The sequence below is a fragment of the Chelmon rostratus genome, chromosome 8, assembly GCF_017976325.1.
Source record: "Chelmon rostratus isolate fCheRos1 chromosome 8, fCheRos1.pri, whole genome shotgun sequence".
NCBI lineage: Eukaryota > Metazoa > Chordata > Actinopteri > Chaetodontiformes > Chaetodontidae > Chelmon > Chelmon rostratus.
In genome coordinates this window covers 18,307,989-18,319,087 of record NC_055665.1, presented here as the reverse complement: position 1 = coordinate 18,319,087, position 11,099 = coordinate 18,307,989, and the positions used below count along the sequence as shown (strand labels likewise).

Genomic DNA, 11,099 nt, shown 5'->3' with positions numbered 1-11,099 from the left:
AGTTAATTATTTATTTTTGCAGCAGGGTGAGGAATGCCAAAGACACCTCTCAGTCTCCTTCCATGCACACACACTGCCCCTTTGTCTGCCTCCAATCTGTGGTTTAACACACTTCTGTGGGTTTGTGTTTGGTGGGAATGTATATAGGCCTACAGCATTTTTCTGCTGGCAACCCCTCAAATCTGCAGTCTCTTTGGCTATGCAGGTGACACACAGTTCCCTTCAAGTCATGTCTGTCTTTAACCCCTCTGTATCATCCCACTTACACCCAGAGTGGACCAGTCAGTGCCGGGGGTTAATCCTTGCAGCTTCGCCCTTCTTGCATTTCAAAGGCCACTTTCTCTGCCTGTGCAAGCACTAATTGACACGTTGTTCACGCTGCCGCATACAAATATCAGTCAAGGTTGTCTTACCTCATACACCCCGTATGAGGTTAGGATTAAGGCTGCACATGTTGACTGTTGACAGTCAGTCAACATGTTACAATTGTGAAGTCAACAACTCAAGTTTATATTTAGTCCAAAATTGCAAACTTTAAGGGGCTTTACAAACTGTACAATATACCATACTATATCTTTAGGACGTGGACAACTATAAGTTTGAAACTACTACAGGAAGATAATGTTAAAACATGAAATAATATGACAAATCTTGTGCACTCACATGTGTTAGCACCTTTCTACACACATGTGCTGGCTAGGCTTGACTGAGTTTGACTTGGCACATCAGCCCAACATGGCGTTTATTACAGCAGGGCTACCTGCTCGAAAGTGATGACACCAAGCTGACAAGCTTATGATGTGCTTTTTTTGACTTGACATTTAAAAGAAGCGTCCTCTTTAGCGCTGTTTATTGTTTGTATTGCGCCATGCGATAGTTGTTGGTAGCCAGCTCATGGATTTTGGGCAATTGAGAGTGATAAAGTATTTTGCTATGTAGGCAATAGCAGCGGAGGCTGTTTAAACATATTGCTGAAACGACCCATTATGATGATGAAGCCCATGATTCTGGGTCACTCTTTGACCCGACTCCAGAGGTGGTACCTCTTGTCATGTTTAAACTGGTGATAGAATTGCAAAATCAAAGCAGCATGGTTTGACTTGGAGCAAAAGTTGAGCAAGAGTGCCAATGGAAAACCCCTATAAGAGGCTACAATTTCACACTATCCTATTGATCAACAGGTGGCACATGTCAAGATATGCTGCAATGGCCAACAAAGGCAGACAAGAAAAAGACTGCAAGCTCACAAACAAGTCTGGATTTGAAAAACGTACAAAATCAACTCACTGCTGTCCGGTCTTACACACAGTCTCACAGGCCACAGTCCGTGTTTTACCTGTTGTCTTTACTCCTCCAGACCAGAACCTACAAATCTGTGTCAGTAAAACTTGATTTATGTTTTTTATTACTTTATAATTTGTTAAAGCATCATCTCATGAATCAAATAAAATTGCCAACTTGGAAAGCCTGTGACAACCCTTGCCTCCATTTAAAGCTGCTTACAACAATCTCTAACTTTAGCAGGTTCCTGGGTCAGAGGTGTTTGTGCTCTAAACATGCGGCAGCTCTGTCAGGGGGCACAGCTGTCCCCGACTGAGGGGTCACTCACCTAACTATACCCAGCCAAGGTCCTAGAATGAAAGTGGGCTTGTAGTCCAGATAAAAAAAGGAGCCTTCATGCATTGCAGTATGATTCGTCATAGCTGCAAAACTGCATGTCATGACTCAGAGCCTCTCCATTAAAATCCCTCTCTGTGTCTGTTTTATCCACTGCACGTGCTTTCACAATAGCTGCCTTACTTTTTCAAGGCAGCATTGTTGCAAACTAAGAATATTAGTTCCAGTTACTACTGCTGAGCTAGACAGCTACAGTACTCGCTGGTCAGTAGCTGACAGATTGCAGAATAATTTTATTTATCCCTTCTTTAAAACCTGCTGCTAAATTCAACTTCTCTGTAAATCTTTGTAGCTTGATAATCAGGTGTCAAGCTAGCCGGTACATTAGAATTACGCATGTCATTAGGAGAGCCCATCATTCCGCCATTTGTTCTTTAATCTCAGCATCACACTTGACTCCTTGTAATGCAAGCACATGCGATAGTGGGTAAGAAAGGCTCTGCTGACCTTTGCTTTCCCTGGAAGTGGCTGGAGTGGCTTGGATCTGATATCAGAATGGAGAGCACGTGTGCAGGACCAACAAACCAGAGCAGGCGGTCTTTACAGCGGGCCAATCGCCAGCCACCACGAATTGGCGATGACAAGTCTATTCTGGGACTTGTGGAGGTCTGAAACATCGAAGCTGAAGTGGACTCCTAACCAGGAAACTATTCAGACACCCTTCATAGAAGTCTTATTACTCCTTTATCTGCTTCAATCAATCACATCATGCCTCTACTTGCTGCTGTCTGCTGCTGCTGTTTGTAGGATTGAATAAAATTAGAGGCCAGTTCTATAGTCAACCTAAGTCCTAATCCCTTTTTAAGAGGCTATTTCTAACCATTTATTAAGTTGCTAATACCACCTCAAACCTGCGCACAGCTATTGCGGGCACCAAAGCACTGTGAAGCATGTTCACTGCCAGCGTCTGTCAGGCGTGGCGATACAGTTTTTCTGTTGAAGCGGGCATATTTGATATTTGGATGGCTGAAGGGACCGGGCCTCAAGCCAGAACAAGGGTCACTGTGGGAAGTTTGAAGTTCACTGAGCACTTTGTGCATAAACAGTGCATGAAATCACACTGATATGCGGCCTGGAGAGCAGGGCGCCATGCATGGTGATGCAGATCACCCCAAATGAGATAGCTGTAGGCTCCAATTTTAACATAGAGTGTGCTGCCCTGTTGTTGGAGCTGATGTGTGTTGTTTTGCAATGTGCGTGTTTTTTTTTTTTTTTCTCTTTGGATAAGTTCCTTATATGTTGTCTTACATGACATCTTAACTGCCAACTAGAGTTTCAGCAGTGGACCACAAAATACCAAACGGGTTGAGCAATAAAATGCTTCAGAACCAGCTTCGTGCGACTTAAACAGCCGGACTTAAGCCCAAGCTCGCAGATTCACACACACACTTCCATATCCAGCTTTTACCATCATCAACGCTTCTGCTTCAATGCCAGGCAAACCGCAGCATGTCACTGATACACACATTTCTTTCGTAATACAGAGGAATGCCTTTCTTGTACAACGAACTTGAGGATCCTTTGCCACTCCACTGAAAGCCCCTCCCAGCCTTCAGTCTGAATCATTAACTTTACTTGCACCACAAAGGAAGATGTAACATCACAAGAGATGACTCAGAGCTTATCTAGTAGAGGTGGAGTACAAACATGGCCCGAGGCACCATCACCTGGTCTGACTAGATAGATGTCAATGAACTGTTGAGGGGCAGAAATTGCTTTTATGACGGCTTTATTCTCTCCAAAAACTCTCCCTGCTATCACTGGGAGACTTATTTTCTTTAATATTACTGCTTTATTTTTTAATGTGTTCGTATTTAATGTTTGTCTGTGGTTTTACGCACATGCTGTATGTAAGACTATGATTTTGCCCTCAGATTAATTTCTTGATTGCTGATGAAAACTTGACAATGTGCTAATGGTTTGTCTCAGATCACATCAGTGTCTTTGCAAATAGCGGTCTGATAAATGACCATGTAGTCCAGCTGTCCAGGACAGCAGATTTATGGCCTTCTGCTCCACTGCAGCCCTGAAAGCGGATATACGGCTTACTCAGAACTGGCTCACTTCATTTGACTGTTGCCATGGCAAATGAAATGAAAACAGTTCTCCGCCAGTGTTTGGATGCGTAATAGTGTGTGTGGTTTCAAACTGCAGGGTAAATGCATCATTTCATAGCCGCTGTAATTTGGCGACTGGATCGCTGTGTTCCAGCGCAGAGCCGTCTCCTTACTCTACTCTTTAGTGTATCCGTTTTCTTTTCAATGGGGCGAGCGGACACGCTCTATCCAACAATGGTCAGCTTTCCTTCCAGTCTGGTTTTCACTGGACGCTGGCCATGACAGGACACTCACACTGACACAGAGAGACGAACGGGAGACAGATGTACAGAAGAGAGCAGTGATCTAGGGAAAGAAATCTGATATCATGTTCCTGGGAGTGCTGAAAAGGTTAGCTATAATGCGCAGTTCTTTATATAGCTGTGAAAGGCAGATCCTTGGTTCCCTGCTAAATGGAGGCATGAAGCCCTAATGTTAGCTGCCTGATGCACCAACACAACTTTAGGGTGCTTTGCTGCCTGTTGCATCACTTTAATGAACTGCAATGGGAAATACTGATTGGTCTATGTGGTTTCCTGCACTTTGTGACTTGGTAACCCTCCAAACAAACGCAGATATGAATAGAATTGAACTTAATGTGAGTTAGTTAGGTCTCTTATCAATCGGTCTGTAAAATATTTGCAAAATGTCAGCAGCCTTTACTTTACACATCCAAAGACTGTGACGTGAGAAAACCACACCTTGTGTGTGTGGAGTAAAAGCTTCTCAGTGACACTCGATCAGGAAACGTGTAAAACTAGACACCCTGTACTTGATAACCTACATGGGCGCCCAGCAGCTCTCTCCAGGGCAGGACAGATGTATACCAACAGGTTGACTCTCTTTCGTCTAAACTAATCCCTGTTGAGAACAGCCCATTCATTGGCCCGATGTGTGTGTGTGTGTCGCGCCAAAGGGTGTGTTTTTAGAGGTGTGTGTCTGAGAGAGCGTGTACATTAAATAGGAGGCGTGTGCTTTCGTGTCTGGGTGGGTGTCTCTGTAAAAGTCACAGAGCTACAGAACATGTGCTCAGACACACTTCATAGGTGTGTTGCTCCATTCATTTGACTTTGCTCTTCCTTTATTTCGAATCGACTCATTGCAGACTTTCTTTTTTCTTTGCTTCTGTACTTCCAGCTGCACTATTTACTTTAGTGAGAATTTTTTTCCATGCCAGTTTTTTCCTAAGGAATAGAGAAGGTGGGAGGAGCCGGACTGAGAAGTGTGCCTCACTCTCTCTCTCTCACACACACGCTGCCTCTCTTCCATTCTGTCATTGCCATCTCGGCAGAACGGAGACTGTTCATTCCCAGCCACGCTGAAAGTAGGGGAACAGCACACTTTTGACTTTGTTTAAGTCTGATTTCACAGAGGAATTATCTTTTTTCTTCACAATATCCAAAGGATCAGCAAGACCAAGAGGGAAACAAAGTAAGAAAAAAGATCACATGGATTTCCTCGTTCGTTTTTTCTAATTGAATTGAGAAGCACGTGACAGCTGGTTTTGCCACTGGATTCTTTCACACAACAAGACGTGAGATTGTCTTTTTTGTCTTTCTTTTATGTTGCTATTTTCAGTTTTACTGTAAGAGAGTTTAGTGACACAAAGCACAATGGTTGCTGGAATGCTGATGCCCCTGCGGGACCTGAGGGCCATCTATGAGGTCCTGTTTCGAGATGGTGTCATGGTGGCCAAGAAGGACAAGAGGCCACAGACGAAGCACCCTGAGATAGAAGGTGTGAGTAACCTACAAGTAATCCGTGCCATGGGGTCTCTTAAGTCTCGGGGCTTTGTGAAGGAGACATTTGCCTGGAGACATTTCTACTGGTACCTGACCAACGAAGGCATTGTTTACCTGCGTGACTACCTCCGCCTGCCACCTGAAATTGTCCCTGCCTCCCTGCAGAGGGTTAGGAAACCTGCTGCCACCTTGGCCGTTGCCCACCGGGCTGCACGGGTCCAATCTGTGGAAGGTCCTACATCTTATGTTCCTAAGCCAGGACGCAGGGGTGAAGCAGAGAGCCAAGAGGCTTTGGCCGAGCGTCAAGGCTACCGCCATAAGATGATGGGTCCCGGAGAAAGAGAGAGCTTCTCTGATAGGACCCCCAGGTTTAGGGGTCGTCCGCTGGCTACAGAACCAGTCAGGCCAAAAGCATCATGGGAAGTGGAGGACCAGTCTCAGTCTCTGTTTAGGCAGGGGAAGAGCTTCAGAAGTGAAGCAGCTGTGATGGAGGAGAACAGGGGAAAAAGAGCTTCTCATCAGCAGCGTGATGTTAGCAGCGAGAAGCCAGTAACAACGTCACAGGAGAGAAAAGTGCCTGAAGTCCAAAAGGAGAGCGCTCCAGTTTCTGTCCAGGTTCAGAGCGCAGCTCTGAAACAGGATGTGTCACAGACTCTGACATCAGTGTCCTCCAAAACAGCCCTACCATTAACTGTGGCTGCTGTCGCTGAGGCTGCAGGTGCTGCAACATCAAAGATTCCAGCTGAACCCTCTACTGCTAAAACAAATAAAGAGAAGCTTAAGCTTACTGATGAAACAGCATCCACAAAGTCTCAGAAAATGGTAACAAGCAATTCAACTATCACAACACCTCCTTATACAGAGGTGCAAGAGGAGAGGATGAAAAAGGTAACTGTGGATCCAGTTAAATCTGCAGAGGTCAAGGCTACACCTGAAATGGCAACTAAAGCGAAGGCTCAGGAGACCTCCAAACGCCTTAATAACACTGCCACACCAGTCATCTCAAAACCTGTCAATAAAGATGTCAAGGAAGAGAAGCCTGAGAGAGCAAAGGTTAATGAGGAATTAGTTAAACCTGCAGAAGTGAAGACCCCAGTTGAATCAAAAATACAACATGAGAGGGCCAAGAAAACTGCCAAAGTCCCTACCACTCAGGAGACCACCAAACCCACACCTGATTGTACCACCAGCAAGCCAGTATTGCCCACTGCTGCAGTAAAGGAGATCTCTAAAGTTACAGTGACTCAGGAGCCAATTGATGCTAAAGTGACCTCAGTAAATCTCTCAGTAAGTAAAGTGCCGCAGAAAACTACTGTGGTGGCTGAGTCCTCAATACTTGAAGTTAAAACTACAACGACTCGCTCAGCACCTGTGGCCAGTGCTGCAGACGCAAAACCGGCCAAGGGGGATGCTACAGTGACAGAGATGATTACAAAACAGGAGAAAACTGACATAAAGGTGATGCCCCATGTCAAGAAAGATGAAAAAACAGTGCCAGACGAGGCCTTTAAAGTCTCAGTTCAAGGCCCTGCATCAGCACTAAAAGAATCCTCTTCACCTGAGCGCAGTCAAAATGCTGCCAACACAGAGGAGCTTGTGGAAACCAGACAAGTGGTCGAGGGAAGCTCTAAATCAAAAAGGAAGAAAAAGAAATCTCCAGGTGAGATATCCAAGAGTATCAAAGCTGAGGAGCTGCCTGACGAGAAGGAAAAAACCTCTACTGACAAGCCCCCTGAGGAGGTGGGTGAAAATACCCTCCAACCCACACCAGTGATTACCTCAGAGCCACTGTCTGTGTATACCGGCATAAAGACTGTGGAGGAAAATAAGACTCAGGTTGAAATAGGTATTCATGGAGGGAAAATACAGAAAGTCCTTCAACAAACTGATGGGAAGCCAAAAATGGAAGTCCCTAAACAAACTGTGGACCAGAGTATTTCAAAAGTAGCATCACTACCATTAGATCAGACCCCTCCACTGCCCCCGGTGGAGCTTCCAGGTGATGCACAAGTAAAAGAGAAGGTTGAGGGAAGCAGTGCCAGCGAAATAGCACAGGGAGCGCTATGCTCCAAAGACAAGTTAAACTCTAAATTGCCCCACATGGAACCGGTGAAACCTGAGGAAATCACTAAAGTGGAAACAGTGACTGTGCAGAAAACAACTGAAGTGGAGCTTATAGAAGGAAGCCCTAAACCTGAAGAGAAAAGCCCTGCACCGCCGCCAGAATCTCAGAAAGCCACGGTTGAGAGTAAATCCCTAATAAGCACAGAGAGAGGTGCAGAGGAATCTTCAAAGGGCAGGAAGAAAGGAAAAGGGAAAAAGCAGGTTCAGGCACCAGTATCAGACACCATAAACACAAAGCCTGTCTGTTCGCCTGAAGCCGAAGCATTGCTGTCCACTAACATTACATCATTGCCCAAGGCCGCTGTTAAAGACAGCCCTGTCACGGCCTCTGAACTGACAGAAGTGAGTGCTCCTCCAAAGATGACTCCTGAAAGAATGTGCAGTGAGGAAACAAGGCAGGCAGCAGCTGTGCTCTCTGAGGCCCCGGCAGACAAAGGGGAGGTGGAGCCAGCACTGCCCTTTGCAGAAAAAATCAAGCGGGAGGTTCCGAAACCAAAAACATCCTCCACTGCGAGGGAAGCACACGCAGCCGGAGAATTAGCGTCAGCAGCACCAGCGGTAACAGCAGAGGCAGCTGCAGCTCAGGCACAGGCCAGCCCCCTCGCCGAGCAAGAGGAGCCTCCCAAAGTTGCACAACGTTCAGCCAGTCAGGCAGCAGAGCGCAGCACAGAGAAAAGGCTCCCTGTCTCCGAGGCCTCGAGAAAGGAGGGAGAGAAGAAGAGGGACTTGGAGGACACACCCTCTGCCACTGCCACACCCGCAGCTGCCCGGCCCGACAAGCCTCACCTGGGGGACACCTGTGAATCCGCTAGCCCTGACACAGACGAGGCCGCCATGAAGAGGAAAATTGTAGTGGTCGAAGAGATAGTTGAGGTGAAGCAGATTGTCAGTCCTCAGGCGACTGGCGAGCAGTCACCTCCTCCACCTGTGCAAACTGAGGTGGAAGGAGAAGAACTGGACCTGGATGTTCTGGAAGCAATTGCCATAGAGCGGGCACTTTTGTCAGGGGCGGCGGGGGCCAGGGTGCAAGGGGCCTCACCTGAGGAAGAGTGGGACCACTCGCTGGGGGAGCCGGAGGAGAAGACGTGGCCCAACTTCATTGAAGGTTTGTTTCAGTGTGTGCCTGCGTCCTGCCTTGCCCTGCTCTCTCTGTGCATGTGATGTAGCTGCTCTTGCTCGTAGACTTCCACCTTGCTTTGAAGTGTGGGAGGTCTTAGGTAGGATATTTGATGATGGCTCTATTGTTGGTCTTGCACATTGTCATGTACTTGAAGTATTTCATTCATCGCCGTAGAACATCCCCATACTGTAATTGTCTGTCTCTAACTTCTCTTCCAAAGTATTACTTGGGGTGATTTGATTACAGTTTATGGCTTAAAGTTACATATTACAGAGCCCAGCCTTTGCTTTGTGATGTGGACTAGGAGGCAGTCTCTCTTTAGGAATAGTTTCAGTGAGCTGGTGAGAATAGTCCAGTGAGATGTTGCTGTGAGTTAATTATGTGTGTGTTAAAATAGATCAAGTATCAGTAACACTGTTATATCTGAGACACTGTCAGATTTCACACAGACACTAGGGCATGGGTTCCTCCTCCACATATAATCACAGGCGAAGGTTACACATGAAAACTATATATAAAACTTTAGCATGCAGTGTCAGTTAAATCTTACCTGTAATTTACCACTCTGTTCACATGCAGAGCATGTGGCAGTGGCAATTATCAGTCTATCAATTCCAAAAAATAACACTTTTTTAGGTGGGGAATTCCAATTTTCTTTGGTCATAAACTGAGCTCTGCACATGTTTCAGTGGATACAGTAATCTCTGGAGCCATCTCTGAGTGTTTGCCAAATGAGATTATGCAGACCTGCTCTCATTCCAACAAGGTGGGGCTGTTTGCAAAGATTCAGCCTCGCCTGTTCCCTGCAGAGATAGTTGCGCGTGAGTTAAAGCCAGACTGACTGAGAGAAGGAGGTGTGGTGCTTTTGGGTGCATTTCTCCTCCTTGCTCCAGTGAGACTATGTTCTTGGCACTGTTTTATGTTCTGTGGTTGTTTTCTTGGTTCTCTTTTCAGCCTGTGTTGTGTAGGAGATAAGCATGCCCCTTGCATTCCATTATGCAATGCTATGCGTAGGATATGGGAGTTATGTAGGCAGTGTGATAACTGTGGCATATCCTGGCCTCCTTTGCTGGATTTGGAAAATAGCAGTTGTAGAAAGTCCAGAAAAAGGTGCCAGTTGATGCTGTGGTTGGTGCTGCTGAAGTGAAACTTGAAAAGCTCGTCTTAACTCATGATGCCAAGCATATTCACGTGACTACAGAATGTGCCCAGAATGTCTGATATTTCACAACTTTCAAAATGAAAATATGTTATTTTCACTAATGTGTGCATTTTGGTGGCCCTAAGAGGAGCACAGACTTCACATGGGCGTTGTCTGTTGTGGGTGTGATCAACGGACAAAGAGCCAGGAAGTTGGAACAGCTTGCTCACGGCTCTAAGGGTGTGTTTGTTTGGTTCCACACGTGACAGCCGATCTGGATTCAATTAGCAGCCTAGTTCCTTTAGTCAATCTGTGGTACTAATCAGGAAAATAAGTCCCTTTTGCAGTTGGATAAAACTATATTTATGACTCACATATACAGTAAACAGCATATGGAACTCATCATAAACTTGATTAATTGCAGTGCACTTCATCATCTTAAACATCCTTGAACTCTGCTTAGCACTGATCATTGTAATTGTGAACTTTTTAAGATTTGATTTTCATTCTTAATTGTGGGCTTCTGTCTGATGTGCACCATGATCTGATATGGTCCCAGCAGTTCCAGCCTATCAGCTGACCACAGTGTTTGCTGACCCACTGCTGACATCTGCTGTCCATTAATAACCATTGTCATCCGTTTCACAGACCAAATGCTTCAACTGTAGTCAGAGGTGCATTGCTAAAACACACATAAATAACCCGTATTTCTCACTAAATAATGGACAAACCTTGTTTTGTTTTTGCTTATCAAGCTTAGCGTTCCCCAGATTGTGGATTTGATGAGTAGTGCTAGATTGGGCAGTGCTTTAGGGACATGCAGGCTTTAGTGTTGGGATCCTACCGAGTGCGGTATCCTTGGTATGTCAGCTAATGCAATAGCTGTCAGCAGACTCAGTTACACCCCAGGAGATAGCTGCAGTGAGGTATTATGACATTTGTCCTGCCACTGTTTCTATTTCTCTTTCATTGCATCAGTGATGTGGAAACCAGGAAGAAGGAAGGTATTGGAGAAACTGAGTGCTGCCACAAAAATGTCGCTCTCAAAACAAGGTCTCCTTGCGCTGGTTTAGAATTCTTAGGAACACATTGCGTGAGGCACTTTTGATTTCTGTTGAATGGAGGGTGGTGTGTGTGCTGAAACAAAAGCTGTGCAGTGAGCGCTTTTGTATGAAAAGACCATGCCGGAGAGGCTGTTT

At 45.7% G+C, this 11,099-nt stretch overlaps 1 protein-coding gene across 2 annotated transcripts in view; it reads left to right on the top strand.

Moving 5' to 3' along the window:
• The first annotated feature begins 5,367 nt into the window (after nucleotides 1-5,367).
• The window catches only part of LOC121609859 (plectin-like), a 64,822-nt gene continuing 59,090 nt past the window's right edge, over nucleotides 5,368-11,099 (top strand). The window contains exon 1 of one of the 2 annotated variants that reach the window (XM_041941575.1): nucleotides 5,368-8,744. In XM_041941575.1, coding sequence (XP_041797509.1) covers nucleotides 5,387-8,744 — 3,358 coding nt within the window. In that variant the 5' untranslated portion in view covers nucleotides 5,368-5,386. The remainder of the gene's footprint in view (nucleotides 8,745-11,099) is intronic. The other variant, XM_041941576.1, reaches the window with a different exon arrangement.